The following is a 14,294-nucleotide window of genomic DNA, read 5'->3' on the forward strand; positions in this document are numbered from 1 at the left end:
ACAACTGAATGGCTAATTATTTTCAAAAAAATAGAGAAGAGAAGAAAAAAGAACATGGATAGGTGCCTAGTTATGTCTTTTGACGCGCAAAATCCGACTCTACTCGATCGGTTCTGTCAATCTGTGAAGCCCAAAGTGATGAAACAAAGAAATAAGCGCTTTATCACACTAGAAAATCACGACTTGGTGAAAACTTATTGGTATTTTTCGTGTGCGCAGACTGGCTCACCGTGCGTAATGCCACAAAATCCACTTCTGCTGATTCTATTCCCCGCGATTATTTGGTATAGGACACAGTTGTCACTAGAAATTGTCCAGTGGAGCATCTTTAATTTCATAAAGAACTGCAGCTCGTCAAAAGGCACGACTCTATACTAAAGGATGACAAGGTGCCAAACTAAGTAAAGCAGCGAGGACAGTGAGGACACCATCAAATTACACCGAACTGTGGAGGAACGCTTAAATCTCACCCTCTGACGCGCTGTGGATCCATTACTTTATCCTGAATCTTGGCAGCAGGGTAAAAAAAAAAAGCAGTATCTCCGCGTAAACGAGACTGATTTAGTTCAGGCTTACCTTGTATTCCCGGCAGATCCTCAGGTTCTAGGTGGAGAACTCGCACGTGGGACGGATTTTCGCCATAAAGGAGCAGAAATAAGCTACTCCCGAGCAGTAACGCGACAGACACATGACAAGAGCAGAGGAAAAAGTGAGGAGGGCAGCGGCTTCAGTGTGAGGGCTTCGCATCACGGAGAGGCTTAAAGGAGGCTCCGCGCGTTTACATCAGCAACAGTCTCATCTGGAGCGTGCGAGCGACTGTCTACAAATAATGCGCCCAGAAGTGAGGGACGTGAGGAGGGAAACTTGGGCTGCGTCAAGGGAGAGGTGCTTGTGGGAGGAGGGGGCAGGGAAGTGTGCAACGCCAACGAACTGTCCGGGGGGTAAATATTGTTAATTTTGGAGATTATTGCACGATATTGTTGCAAATAGACTACCTTCTCTATTTGGAGGATTACACAGACACTACCTTCTCTTGATACTTGGCTGATGCCCATAGACCTGATTACAGTCCGGAGGTATTTGTTCTGGGACATTTTAGAAGGAGATGCTTTTTAAGGTTAAGGTGTCAATAGTCAGTCCCTTTTAGAATAAAAATAAGATAGATTTACCAATAACCTTTAAAGTGTAACCACAGTAAAATGCACAACATACGTTTATTCGCTTAAAAATCTTACACTTGTTTATTTAAAAAAGTGCAAGAGACAAGAAGCTATGAACAGGGAGTTTACACAGGCAAAGTTAGGTTAAAGGAAACCAAAAAATGTTTTAGTGGTTTCAGTCAGATTTGTTTTGTGGTTAAAAATGTCTAAAGACAAAGGGACATATCTAGTTGTTTTGTAGCTGTTAATATACATTGTTCTTTAGTGACTGTACATGTACTCAATATCAGGGGGCAGAACATATCATACAAAAGAGAAAACCCTATTTACAACAAATACACAGATAAATAGCAAGTGGCTAGAAAAATGTACAAGTCTCTTAAATCTCTCTAGTGGGTTGTGTCTCCACTGAGTCGTGTCTCTACCGCGTCTGTGTGGACACAGCGTCTCCCTGGCTGTCGCCTCCTGCCACCTGCCAGCTGATGTTACTCTCAACAAAATGTTTAAGACCGTCGAATCCCTGAGAGAACAGAAACTCCAGGTACCAGCCCCATGGCTTAGATTGCTTAGAAAAGGGGAATAAAACGCAATGTTAGATTTTAACACAAGTACTGTAGTTTTTTACGGGGTAAACTGAGGCTAGTGTTGTCATCATGCCAAAAGATTTATATACTAAGACAACACAACATATTAGTAGGTTCTTTGATATTCCCACATAGTCTTCTGAAGATTAAGGTTATTCTAACTCTATTCAGGAAAGGTCTGAATGTGTCCAATTTATGACAATAGCTGAGGCTCTAACAGAACAGCTACGTGTTTGAGCCCAGAATTTGAAAACAAAATGGAAACAAAGAACAACTTAAAACAATAAACTAGAGACATTTCTGCAGACATACCTCAAGTGTTATGATAGAAAAGGCTTCCAAGGAAGTCAAATGGACACTTTTTTTAATCTGAGACATTTCAACTGCAGAAGTTTACTATAGGGCCCAGTTACTACTACTACATACTACCTTTAAAACCTTTCCTATTATGGACCATTCCTGGAAGAATGAGGGATTACAGCTCCTCACGTTTCTTTATTATATTTATATGCATGTTTGGTATTATTGTTATAGGATTATTATAACACATAATTTAAAAATGTAAGTAGATGAACTGTACCTTTATAGAATTCAGGTCCATATCCTTTCTCTTGGGCCAACACTAAACAAAGAAAACAAATTATATATAAACATCACTGCTGTAGGTTTAGTACAATCTAAAAAAGACATGCACTTGTAATATTAAACATGATGAAAACTATCTCCTGCAGCCTCCATCAATAATACAAATAATACGCTCTCTTTCTGTATTAATGTATTTTGAATGAAAGACACATGAATAACACATTTGTCATCAGTATAAGTCTATTAACCAGAGTGCACAGAGGGAAAGATCAAACCATTCTTACAAATGGTGGTATAATGGTATAGAGCCAACATAAAACGTGTCTCATACATTTTAATAAACATTCAAATGCTTTTTTACTTGTGTTGAAAATTACATTCACAATTGGGCTTGGGGTTGTATACTGTGACAATGAAATTTCATCTTCACATTTATTTTTGTATCTTCTTGTTTTAGAGGACAAGGATTGTGTTACATTGTTAAATTTTGTTTCAATAAAATCCAGCATTTCTTGTACAAAACTTTTTTTTTTTTTTACAAATAAAACCAAGGAAGCTTGTAGTGTAGTATAAGATAACCCTCTGCTAAGGTGAATGTGTTTACCTGCTTGTGAAAATCCACAGCATAGCTCAGAAAGGCAGGGTGGTGGACGAGGTCAAAGGTCGCTTTGTAGTCGGGGACATTGCTCCTAAGAAGCAGCTTCTCGCTCAGCTCGATGCCCATACCTGGCTCAAACATCTTGGAGTTCCAGAGGCAGTGCACCATCAGTACCACATAGTGATTAAACTCGCGAAATGTCTGTCGGTTGATGTGGAAGGCCTGCTACAAAACAAAAGATGTTGATAAAAGAAAATCTGTTAGTTGCAATTGTAATCATCATTGTAAAATGTGTGACAAACGTCTGTGTAATCCCTCAGTCGTCCAAATCTGGTCCACAGCAAAAGACAAAGTTTAAATCTGTCAATTGGACAAATAGTAGTAGTGAAGACTTTCCGCTGTTCATCCAAGCCGCTTCTTCAGTTCTGGTCAGATTGCTGGTGGACATTGCCTTATATCTGTCTGGAGGGGCTAACTACACTGAAACTGTAAACAGCCAGTTTCAGCTTCAACCCTTAACGACCCTGCTATTGTTATCTTTGTTTTGCTTTGGGTCTAAGGATGGAGTTATAAATGAGAGATAAATGATGGCCCCTATTCCTTAAGGAAGGATTGTCTTTCCTAACAGAAACAGCTTCATATACTCCTCTCTCAAACCTTTTCTTTTCTCTGGCAAAGATCTGAACCTCATTCTCTTCAAAGGAGTGATTAGTGTCTTTGAGATGGAGATGTACAGCAGACTGGGGTCCAGAGGAGCTCTCACGCTGGTGTTGGTACATCCTCTTTTGAAGTGACTGCTTAGTTTCTCCAATGTAACTCACTCGCTCACTGCACTCTTCACTTCACTGAATGGAGTAGACCACATTAATTTGTTTGTGGCTCAGGGTTTTGTCCTTAGGATGGACCAGTTTTAGTCTTAGTGTCCACCAGCTATCTGACCAGAAATGAAGAAGCAGCTTAGACGAGCAGTGAAGCGTCTTCACTCCTATAACAATTTGTCCATTAGACAGATTTAAACTTTGTTTGCTATAATAACAAACGTTTATTGTGACATTCTCTATTGATGAGATGATTTGTAAATATTAGTGCATTGTTTTTCAAAAATGCAATAAAACAATACACAAAGAGCTTAGAGGCAGAACTACATATATAATAGAAAATACTTGTTTAACAATAAAAACTATGTTGACTCACCTCAGTTTGTTTCTCCTGATACTTGGCTGAGGCCAGGTTCACCTTGTATCTGTCCAGAAAACAATTGAATCAAACTAAGCAGTTCCCCCAAACTATGAAGTCAATCAGTCTACAACTGGTAAATAACTAAGAGTTATAGGGAAGGCTGGATTCTGACATAAAAGCATTACACAGCTTCAGTGCAATGGCTTCTCATTATGATAAATCATGCATTACATGTAAGTGCAATCACGGCATTTGATTCCATCTCTGTTCTGCATTAAAAATGAATAAATATCACATATGCCATTTAATGTGCTGGGGTTGCATTCAGGCCCTAGTGATTGAAAGAGGTAGTCTACCTGTGCATAATGTAGGCCAGTCTGTCAACGCTCACAGGGTCAGTTGCAAAAAGTGCTGGGTAAAAAACACCAGGTGGAGGCATCACCACCAGAGGAAGGCCATATTTAAGAAACATGTCACACACCTGCAGGATTTTGTTACAAAATGCGCAAGATTAGACAATTCACACAACTGTATATTTAAATATACACTGTTATGTTATCTACCGTTTCATAGAAGTCCAAAACAAAGCTGAGGAGGAGTGAATGACAGCCTTCAACCTGAAGTCCCACAGAGGCAAGCCGACCCACAAAATGTACAAGCTCCATCACAGAGTTCTTAAAACCTGACAATGTAATGTTTCTACAACAGAGAACACAAAGTCAGGTAACTGTTAAAGCAACACAAGACTGCTCTGCCATTTCAATGTACAAAGTCTTCATAGTACTAGTAACTGCAGAAGATTTAGCATGGGGAATGGTTGTCAAAAGAAGAAAAACACTTATTACTACAACAATGATCCTTTTAGAAAAACTGTGCTAAATGATGCATGTTTTGACTATATTTAATAAAAGTCACTTACATAGAGGTATGACTATTCAGGCTGATGTCCAAGTCGTCCTCCAAGGCATAAACCGAGTGCCACGTCAGCCATTTTAACAACATATTGTTGAGACACTCCATCAATCCACACTGAAGACAGGGACAATCACACCCACCAAGACACAAATTAAAACTGCTCAATATAGTGTGCACCAAATAAATCTTATCTGTATTATTAAAACCTTACCTTGAAAAACAGTGAGGAGGTAAAGAAAAGCTGCATGAGAGGCTCAAATAAAAGTCGTCCAATTTCTGTAAGAGTACAGCAATTTAATTTCTACATATTGACAGTCCCTATTAAAGCAACTTTAAAATAACAAATGCTGTATTCTCACTGTATCGCCAATACTGGGGCATTTATAAAAATATTTCTTAATGTGCGATCAATAAAACAAAAAATAAATCATAATAGACTTGGTAAAGCTGTATGGTAGGAGTGTAACTTACGTGAACTTGGTATAACTGGAATGTTACTCATAAGACTCAGGATCTGTGGTCGCATCAAGGCTCCGTCCCAAACATTGAGAAATTTATACAAAAAAGCCTCGGTGCTGGAAAACCCTTCCTGTCAATGATAATTACAGTTACCTGCTACAGTAAATAAACACGCGTCACCATTATTGAGTGAAATATGATTTACCTGAAGAAAGTGCTGCGTAGACAGTAATTTGTCTAAAAACTGCTGGGCCTCTTCTGAATTCTGGTTTGCTCCACCATCATTGAAGAATAGGAATTCTTAAAAAGAAGAGATGTACATAAGGAAAAAAAAGATGGTTGAGGTTTCCAGAGTGTGTTTAAACCCTAGTGAGAAAGGAGCCTCTTTGATATGTCAGCTAAGCACAGAGCAAACAGGTTCAGCACAAGGTCAGCTCTGGTTTGGACACTTCTTCCTTAAAGAAGATGTCACAGGTGTTTTGTAGGACGTTTCTTCCTCTCCTTACCTTCGTGGAGTGCATAACCTAGCCAGAAGTTCAAGCGTAGGAGGGCAGACTCATCCTGTAAACAGTCCAGGTACTGCAGAGCCAAACTGGAGCCAAGAAGAGAACCCATCTGAGCAGGCAACTGAGAACAGAAGAAACCATAAGGTCCATGTTAATACATGGATCGAAGAAGGAAAAGTAGGTAGGTAGCACATTTTACATTCACCAGCTAAAACAAAGTCAAACGATGACCTTTCGTTAGAGGAAATTCTCCAGAACAAATGGATACCGGTAATTAAAATATGAATACAAATTTTTGCTCATAGTATTAACGCACACTGTAAAAAATTAAAAGAAATGCTTTTTATCTGCATTGCTATCAAATTATCATTTTCTCATATGTCACTGAATCTATGAATAATAATAATTAAGTGCCTCTTCACTAGCTTTATTTGTATAGCCTATGGCTAATGCGACGCTCTAACCAAAGCCTTAAATCAGTTATATAGCACCACCATGTGGTTTAAAGGATTCAACGCAGCTTTTGCACCAATATATTGTTAGAAAACAAATTAGCCAATTATAGTCATTAAACATTTCTATCTGATTACCTCTATTTGGTGTATATTTTCTAGCAGCTGGGCAAATGACTGTATTTGCACCAAAGGGACCAATTTTCTGCTGAGAGAAGACTGTGGCAACATCTGTTTATTGACAGCAGGCGCCAGCGCAGGCAAGTCCATGTGGCCAAGTTTCTACAAAAGTGACACAAACAATTCAAATAATGCTGACAACAAAAAACACACGTCTTTAGGTCTCCAGTGTGTGTGTGAGTATGCATGTGTGTATCTGCAAATGCTTGACAAGGACCAGTGTAATGGCCACCAGAGTTGGAAATAAGCAGTCCAAACTTTCCTTACCCTTTTTCTAGATGTAGAGACTGTTTGGCTAATGCTGGTGAGAACTGGAGAGCCATTCCTCTTCTGGACAACAACAAGGGCAGATTTCCAGGGAGCATTGTGGTTTTTAAAACCAGTCTGAAACACAACAGTGAGTGCAACTCAAATGTTAAAGGAATGATAAAATAATAAAGATCTGCTCTGCTTTTTGTACAAACCTTCATTCGTGATGGGATGGAAAGAGTCACCAACTCAGGGCAAAACACTTTGTAAAGAGAAAGTAAGTGCAGGAGGAAAGGCTGCCTTCCCTGAAGCAGATTAGAGAAAACATTATAAGCAAAGAACAATTAAGTAATACTGTTAAAAAAAAAAAAAAGTTATAATTTACCAATTTTGACTGAAGCTCTAGAAGTTTTCGAACTCTGAAAACCCGCACTGCAAAAAGAATACACATCACACTGTTGAAATTATATTGAACAAAGATAATACATACAAGTACAACTTACCGTTTTCTTTTCTTGTCAATAGGTACAGGAGATGGCATATAAATGGACACTAAAAAAGATACTATATTATTGATTATTATTATTAAGAGAAATGTATCAATATTGTATTTATTTGACCAGGTTACAACCCATGAACAGTTTGTTGTACAAGAGTGACTTATAAGTATGTGAATCGAAACTCTGGTCAATAGTCAATTAGACACCAAATGGCAATGAGACACCAAAAAACATACAATAGTTTGGATTGGTTATAAAATAAGAAGTCAAAATGTATTCCATACCAGATTTTCATCTGTCACAAAGTTAAAGATGAAGCCATAAATAGCACGGAGCTGATCCTTTGCATCAATCAGATCAAACATCGTCAACACCCACTTCACAAACAGAATCTAGACAGGAAAATTTCAAAATAATTGAGGTGCAGCATTATTATTATGCTTTGGTAGGGGCAGTGCATGTTAATAAACATACATGAGAAATATGTGTGTAAACATCCCCATTTCTATTCATTGTCCCACATTCACTCTCACAGACACACCCTCATTCATCACTGACACAGCAGTGTGTATGGACAATGGATGAAGCGTCTTGCCCAAGGACACTTGGTGCTTATGTAAAATTAAAGTCTGTGAGCTGGTCATTATTACCTGTGTGCTGACAGATATTTTACTAATTCCCAGCCAAACCACAGCCCGAACAACAGCCTCCTGTGGCACCACACTCGAGGGAACCAGGCACTTCAGTACTCGAGTACATGGAGATGCTCCTAAAAACACATATCATTACATTCATGAACTGATTTTTGTGTGGTTAGAAGGGGAAGTCTTGGCATTGTTTAAGAAAAGCTTACCCATTCGACAGCTCATTGCAAATTCCAGCATTGTAGATACAGCCTCTGGATGAAGTCCTTTACTGTAGGCCATCTTCTCCACGTACATGAGATTTCTTTCAAACTCATCGTTTCCCAAAAGTGGCGTTCCTGCTTTAACTGATGGAAACCATGAAGGGTTCAGACAACGATATGCACATGAAAACAATATATTATTCTTCTAGCTTGTTGTATTGTCAGAAAATGGCAATGAGTGATAAAGTTACGCCAAAAAATGCATTAGATAAAAGAGGGATTCAAACATGTTTATGGGGCACTGCATAGCTTGTAGTAAACAATATAAACACACTGCATAACTTGTAGTAAATATGAACACACTGCATAACCTGTAGTACACCATATAAACACACTGCATAACCTGTAGTACACCATATAAACACACTGCTTAACCTGTAGTAAACAAAGCTTTTAGTTACATGAGCTAGCGTTAGTGACGATGTGGTAAACAAACCTCGCTGGATAACAAAGTGTTAGTAAACAAAACGTATCGCAGTCACACAGTGAGTGACCGTACATCATGTTTATTCCTCCAGTACAGATGATGTTTACGTGGCTAATGTTACCTTCGCTAAAGTACTTCAGGGCCACACCAAACGAGTCCTCCGCCTCGTTTTTCCTTCTTTCTTTTTCTGCCAGTCTCAGACTTCGGTTAATGCTGCGGTTGGACAAAGACTGGTCACTTGAAGATGACTGATCAGAATTCGAGGCTCCTGACAAATTTAGTTTTTCTGCCATCTCTACATTGCTAAAAGTAACGTTTAGAGTTTGCTTTGAGTCGCTCGGCCATTCAAACAACTCAAATCCTCCGCGCGACCGTTTACTCAGCGCATGCGTAGTACCAGTCCCTGTTGCACCATGGGAATTGTAGTCCATTTCCCGGAAGCTAAGGCAGCATACTTCCGGTTCCATCGGATTCTTAATGTAAACGTTAATAAAACAATATTTGTATAATGTAGATTATGTGCACACATTTTTAACACATCCTCAACTCACGTGAAACGCCAGATGAGTCAGTCAATTCCAAATCCTTTATTTTTAAATCTAGAATTCACAGCATATTTTTGATTATTCAAACATATTTTTATGTATATTAGAAATTAGAAAGTGTAAGCTTGTCCAATGTAACTACTATGCTAAAATGAATACCGAAAGAAAAGTCCAAAAACATTGAAATGATATATCCTTAAAGACAATAAAACCAAAGGAGGATCATAGACTCACACATAGACAAGTAAAAGGGTAGATTTGGTTGTTTCTGCTGCACAAGCTAGCAGCAAATGTGAGACAGTCCAAGCTGTCAGTTTACATATATATTCTAAACCAGATCCAAATGATTGGCCTACTATGGGAATTAAGATTCATGCAGACTAAAAAATGTAAAAAAGTTATTATTTCTCTGCCACTAACTGAACATAGTGGTAGGTCTAGATTCTTAATCATTATTAAAAACACAAAGTTGGCTTTTAACAGACCTTCATATTATTTTTCCATTAAAAGGGACACCATTTAAATATCATGACACATAATGTGAGGGGGAAAGGCTAGAAAAGCTGGCATAAATTCAGTGATCTGACAGAAAGAGCAATTGGTTTCCACTATGATTGTCCACTGAGGATGTATGAACAATTATCACACTGGGTGCATAAAAGAGTATAGTTCAGATTTTGATGCATCAAGTTTTGTGTTCAGGAACAGTTGTTTACCGTAAACATATATTTTTAAATCCCATTATTCCAATCCACAATGGCTTGGCTCAAAGAGGAAGACAAGCTTATGATTGCTTGACTTTGTTTCTTTCTTGGTCGTTGAGGTACTGTTCTTCTCGGCTGTCCTCTCTCTCCGGCCGGTCCTCACTTTGGCGGGCAATAAGAAGTCGGCATGTGAGGAGAATACCAAAAACTAAAGCGTGGGCATATCTTTTTAGGGGGTCTCCAACAAGCTGATGAAAGAAGAGGACCGCCAGCATAACCAGCAGGAGTAAGAAGTTTGCTACATCCTTTGGCTTCCCAGGTACCAAAGTAAGCACCACCCCACAACCAACCTCCAAAGAGCCTATGATCTTGCGAAGCAGGACAGAGCTAACACCTATTTTCTTCAGACCTGGAAGTGCTTTGGCATAGCTCTTGTAGGCTCTTTTCTGGAGAGAGAGAAAGATCAAATCTGTGTTAAACATTTAGACTTGGGTCAGTCTTGAGAACACACTCAGTGTGCAAGATGATGCAACACCCACTCATCTTTAGACTGCACAATTTTACTTATGAAGCGAAACAAATCTTTTGAAACAATCTGTCATGATACAGTATCACGCTTTACATGGGCCAGGGCAAAGTGTTCAACATCAGCACCAGAGGCAGGTGCATCCCACAGAATGTGCTGGAATGGGCCGCCATTTCTCTCACAGTGATTCAAACACAGCAGAAGGATAAAGCTCAACTATATCTGGAAATTATTCAGTTATTTTTGCGCGTGCGTAGACAGTAAACCTGATGACTTGAACAAAGCAACTGTATCTTAATATAGGCTTATATTTGGATTTATGTAATCATTCTAAATGTGCTGACGGTGTCACGCAAATGTCCTTTAATAAGAACAAACATGATCCTTCTTCTGTAAAGTCCAAAACACTGGAGACATCCAGACACACTATAACCTATGTTGTGCTGTTAACAATGGAGACGTATCGATAACTGTAAGTAAAGTCTTTAAATCCTTAAGAGTGGGTTAAATGAACAGAGCAGCCCCTCGTTCATATCTGCGTCTATTTAGGTCAGTCTCTTTATTTGAGCATGAAAGCGACTGGCGTCTGCATCATCACAGAACAATGGCTTTTTTACTAAAATACATGCACTTGGAGCATGCATTTACCATCTTGTAATACATACCATTTCGCTATATGCGTCTTTGCTTAGCCTCGGTGTTAGTTTAATCGTTCCCATAAAAACGAAGAATAGACCCAACGCAAAAGAAAGAGCCACAATGGTTATTGTCCTCGGTGAAGCCATGTTTTGTGCACACGAGCAGGAGCTCTCTCCCTGATGTGAGAGTGGAAGGTTTCAGTGAAGATGCGTCAGGGGGATGGGCTTGATCCATGATGGAACATGGCGGTGGCCTCGGGCCTCCACTAGAGGGCGACACCCCGTCCGCTCACATCCTGCACGAGGACCCTCAGAGCGCAGGGACATGCTCCATGGAAATACAGAAAGAACTGCTCCGTTTCACAAGCGAAACACTGTGAGAACCATGCTGTTTCTATTTAAAATGAGTAAAATGAGTATTTCCCTGTAACTTTAGCATAAAGGTCTATGCTGCTGAAACTGAAAGACAAATAAATGAGACAAAGTAACAAATTATCACATACATTTACTTGGAACATTAAAAAAAGACACAAATAAGTCAATACAAATTTACTTAATCTGATTATTTTTTAACAAAACTTACTCCTCGTAGCTATTTTTTCTATGTATGATCATTAATATTTATACAGGCATATTTAATGTAGTTACAAAATAGTTTCAAATGCAAAATGTACAAATGCAACTGGCCTAAAGCATCACCATGCATATAACTGTAGGCCTATATAACAGTGCACATTTTGTATAGACAAAAATCCCTTCATTACATATTGGTTATTCCAAATATTCAGGGATGACATAATTTAATGTATAAATATATTTTATCCTTGCCCCTGTTCTTGACGTTCCTTGAGAGCCAATATGGCTTTTCGGTAGAGATCTATCAAGAAAAAGAGAGATTTTTTTGTTTTTAAAAAGAGATCAAGTGACCTACTAGACTAGACTAACTTACAAATTTCAAAATGCTTTACCAAATGTTGAGGATAGGTCCACAGGCTGTGAATATGTTTGAGCCAGATCTTCTGTGTTAATCTTGTTTTTCCTTTTCACTTTAGAGACTTTCTTCTTTTTCTTATTTTCTGCTTTGACTGGACAAAAGATAAGATTTATATTGGGAATCAGTTCAACAATTATGTAGAACTGGTCTGCATTATTTAAATGTGTCTACCTTTGTGTGTCTTGTTATCTTCATGGGTTGGTACCTCTGACACATCCTGTGTGTCTTCTTTTCTCTTTGGTTTGTCCTTTGGTTTGCTCTTCTTCGGTGGGAGGAGAACAGTGTTGGCTTGCTCTCTGTCCTCAACTGTCTCTTCATCACAATCCTCTGTGTCCTGTTTGTTCACTGTCTGCTTGTCTTTCACATCTTCTGGGGGCTTTGGTGGTTTCTTTTTCTTTTTCTTCTTGGTTAATTTCTTTTTTAAGGAAGTTTCCTGCACATTGCAAGATAAGTAAGTCTCCACTGAAAGTAAACATTATGAAAGTGGTGATAAGTGTTCTTACCTTTTGCAACATGTTTCGAATCGGTTGGAGTTTTCCTTCACTCTTTGCTTTTTTCTCTCTTTCTTTTGGACGATGGACCTGGCGAAGACTGGACTTGCTGGACTTCAATCTGAACAAAATGTTATCTTTAATTTTACACTTTCGGTCAAGAACATAAAACAGCAGTATTTTTCAGGGTGTTAGAATTTCTCACTTGTCTGCTTTGGATTTTTTACGGACTTTCTCAGTCTTCTCGGTTTTCTCCTTTTCTTGTGACTCCAGTGGCTTCCTGCTGTCATGAATCACTCGGGCACAAAGATCTGGATAGTCCAGACAAACTGCCCGCAGCAGCCACCGAAGGCCTCTCAGAGTCTTCCGATCTGACCAGCGCCGCAGGTCCATTAAGGCTGAACAAGGTTCCTACAAAAGGAAATAAGTGTTGTATTTTTATTTGTATTGTCTATCTGTACATTTGATTTTTATTTGAAAACTTACAATATGGCACAAAGAGCGGCTTTGGTTAACCAACTTCTCCAGAGACAAAATCTCAATTAATTCACTTCCAAGCAACGCATTCATTTTGTCCTGCTTATTAGCCAACCTAGACAAAAACAAAAAAGGATAAAATTCATATTAGCAACATTCCTCATATCCACCAATTTGAGGAAATAATCTTAAAAACAGTATTGTAAAAAATCTAAATGTATCGGTATGCATTTTTAAAATTTTATATAAAAAAATTATCAATTTCAAAGAATGTGCTTACACCAGTAACGGTTTTCCAGCCACTCTGGGGTGCTGTAGCAGTTCTTCTAAAACCTCTTTGACCTCCTTCATCCTCTGTCTGTCAGACGAGTCCACCACAAACATGACGCCATGAGCTTCACTGTAGAGGTCTTTCCAGCGGCTCCTGCAGTCTGCAGACCCTCCCGTGTCCAGTAGAGTTACCAGGTAGTTCTCCACTCTCAGCTCATGTCGTACACAGCCATGTGTGGGCCCCGCATCTCCTCCATGGGCCTCTATTTGCACAGATAAATACTGACACTCTCTAGTAATACTATTTGAACACAAGTACAGCATTAACACCTAAAACACAGTATACAATAAACATACTCGTGTTTAGGCCCTACCATATCACGGTCTTTAATTTAAAGTTTTCAAGTTACCTCTTAACATCCCCCTGATAGAAGATGTTTTTCCTGCTTTGTCAAGACCCACCACGAGAATAGTCAATTTCCTGCAAAAGCCAATAATAATCATCAGAAACTTACACCAATGCCCTGCCATTTTATAGGTTTACTGTAAACTACCAAATCAAAATACACTTAAAAACAATACAGATAGTTCCCACCTGATTGGTTCCTGTATTTTGGAGACCCAGGTGCAGCAGTTGGTGATTAGGTTGAACATATTCACTTGAGGTGAGCATTGAGGCCACCATTTTTTCCGAAACTGGTGTCTGTAAAAATAACGCAAAATCCACTACGATTTAAAGGGGTAATTATGATGTACAGTATATATTTTTTTTGTTTGAATAAGACAGTGATGCACAAATAATTATATATGTAAATAATTACATTATTTGAAGCAGCAGATGGATCAAATGTAGTTGGGCTAAATAAAAACGTGTAGTGTCTAAGGCATGGTAATCTGCTAAAGCCACATTAGAGTGGCCTCCTTTTAGTATTGTTAACAGCTGCTGTC

The 14,294-nt window shown here is 38.8% G+C and overlaps 3 protein-coding genes across 4 annotated transcripts in view; all 3 read right to left on the bottom strand.

Moving 5' to 3' along the window:
* Positions 1-581: 581 nt before the first annotated feature.
* Positions 582-9,090, bottom strand: cenpi (centromere protein I). Of its 2 annotated transcripts, none has more exons than XM_033974584.2 (20): positions 8,823-9,090; positions 8,221-8,358; positions 8,018-8,136; positions 7,652-7,759; positions 7,371-7,419; positions 7,253-7,299; positions 7,083-7,172; positions 6,886-7,002; positions 6,577-6,720; positions 5,987-6,107; positions 5,686-5,780; positions 5,493-5,610; positions 5,233-5,297; positions 5,026-5,135; positions 4,670-4,805; positions 4,463-4,587; positions 4,122-4,170; positions 2,934-3,152; positions 2,325-2,366; positions 582-1,725 (listed from the first exon to the last, which is right to left on the bottom strand). In XM_033974584.2, exons 1-20 carry the CDS (start codon positions 8,992-8,994, stop codon positions 1,582-1,584), a joined length of 2,208 nt encoding a protein of 735 aa, XP_033830475.1. In that variant the 5' UTR covers positions 8,995-9,090; the 3' UTR covers positions 582-1,581. The 2 variants fall into 2 exon arrangements, with proteins under 2 accessions (XP_033830475.1, XP_055080724.1); XM_055224749.1 differs by having other exon boundaries at positions 1,261-1,725; positions 2,934-3,149; positions 8,823-9,081.
* Positions 9,091-9,275: 185 nt separating this feature from the next.
* Positions 9,276-11,326, bottom strand: tmem35 (transmembrane protein 35). The gene is made up of 2 exons (XM_033974151.2): positions 11,142-11,326; positions 9,276-10,396 (listed from the first exon to the last, which is right to left on the bottom strand). Exons 1-2 carry the CDS (start codon positions 11,259-11,261, stop codon positions 10,031-10,033), a joined length of 486 nt encoding a protein of 161 aa, XP_033830042.1. The 5' UTR covers positions 11,262-11,326; the 3' UTR covers positions 9,276-10,030.
* Positions 11,327-11,805: 479 nt separating this feature from the next.
* The window catches only part of arl13a (ADP-ribosylation factor-like 13A), a 3,124-nt gene continuing 635 nt past the window's right edge, over positions 11,806-14,294 (bottom strand). Inside the window, exons 2-10 of the mRNA XM_033974264.2 lie at positions 13,942-14,049; positions 13,757-13,827; positions 13,357-13,609; positions 13,086-13,191; positions 12,805-13,010; positions 12,612-12,720; positions 12,280-12,541; positions 12,083-12,199; positions 11,806-11,991 (exon numbers count right to left, since the gene is read on the bottom strand). Coding sequence (XP_033830155.1) covers positions 11,933-11,991; positions 12,083-12,199; positions 12,280-12,541; positions 12,612-12,720; positions 12,805-13,010; positions 13,086-13,191; positions 13,357-13,609; positions 13,757-13,827; positions 13,942-14,049 — 1,291 coding nt within the window. The 3' untranslated portion in view covers positions 11,806-11,932. The remainder of the gene's footprint in view (positions 11,992-12,082; positions 12,200-12,279; positions 12,542-12,611; positions 12,721-12,804; positions 13,011-13,085; positions 13,192-13,356; positions 13,610-13,756; positions 13,828-13,941; positions 14,050-14,294) is intronic.

Source organism: Periophthalmus magnuspinnatus, chromosome 10 (assembly GCF_009829125.3).
Source record: "Periophthalmus magnuspinnatus isolate fPerMag1 chromosome 10, fPerMag1.2.pri, whole genome shotgun sequence".
Taxonomy (NCBI): domain Eukaryota; kingdom Metazoa; phylum Chordata; class Actinopteri; order Gobiiformes; family Gobiidae; genus Periophthalmus; species Periophthalmus magnuspinnatus.

Bases quoted from the DNA above. Each gene is read 5' to 3' on its own strand.
- tmem35 (XM_033974151.2), bottom strand. From the start codon at position 11,261: ATGGCTTCACCGAGGACAATAACCATTGTGGCTCTTTCTTTTGCGTTG. The intron at 10,397-11,141 runs GTATGTATTACA...CTCTCTCTCCAG, and splicing joins AAGACGCATATAGCGAAATG to AAAAGAGCCTACAAGAGCTA.
- cenpi (XM_033974584.2), bottom strand. From the start codon at position 8,994: ATGGCAGAAAAACTAAATTTGTCAGGAGCCTCGAATTCTGATCAGTCA. The intron at 7,003-7,082 runs GTTTGTACAAAA...GTTGTGTTTCAG, and splicing joins CCATCCCATCACGAATGAAG to ACTGGTTTTAAAAACCACAA. The intron at 4,171-4,462 runs GTAGACTACCTC...TTTTCTGGACAG, and splicing joins CTGGCCTACATTATGCACAG to ATACAAGGTGAACCTGGCCT.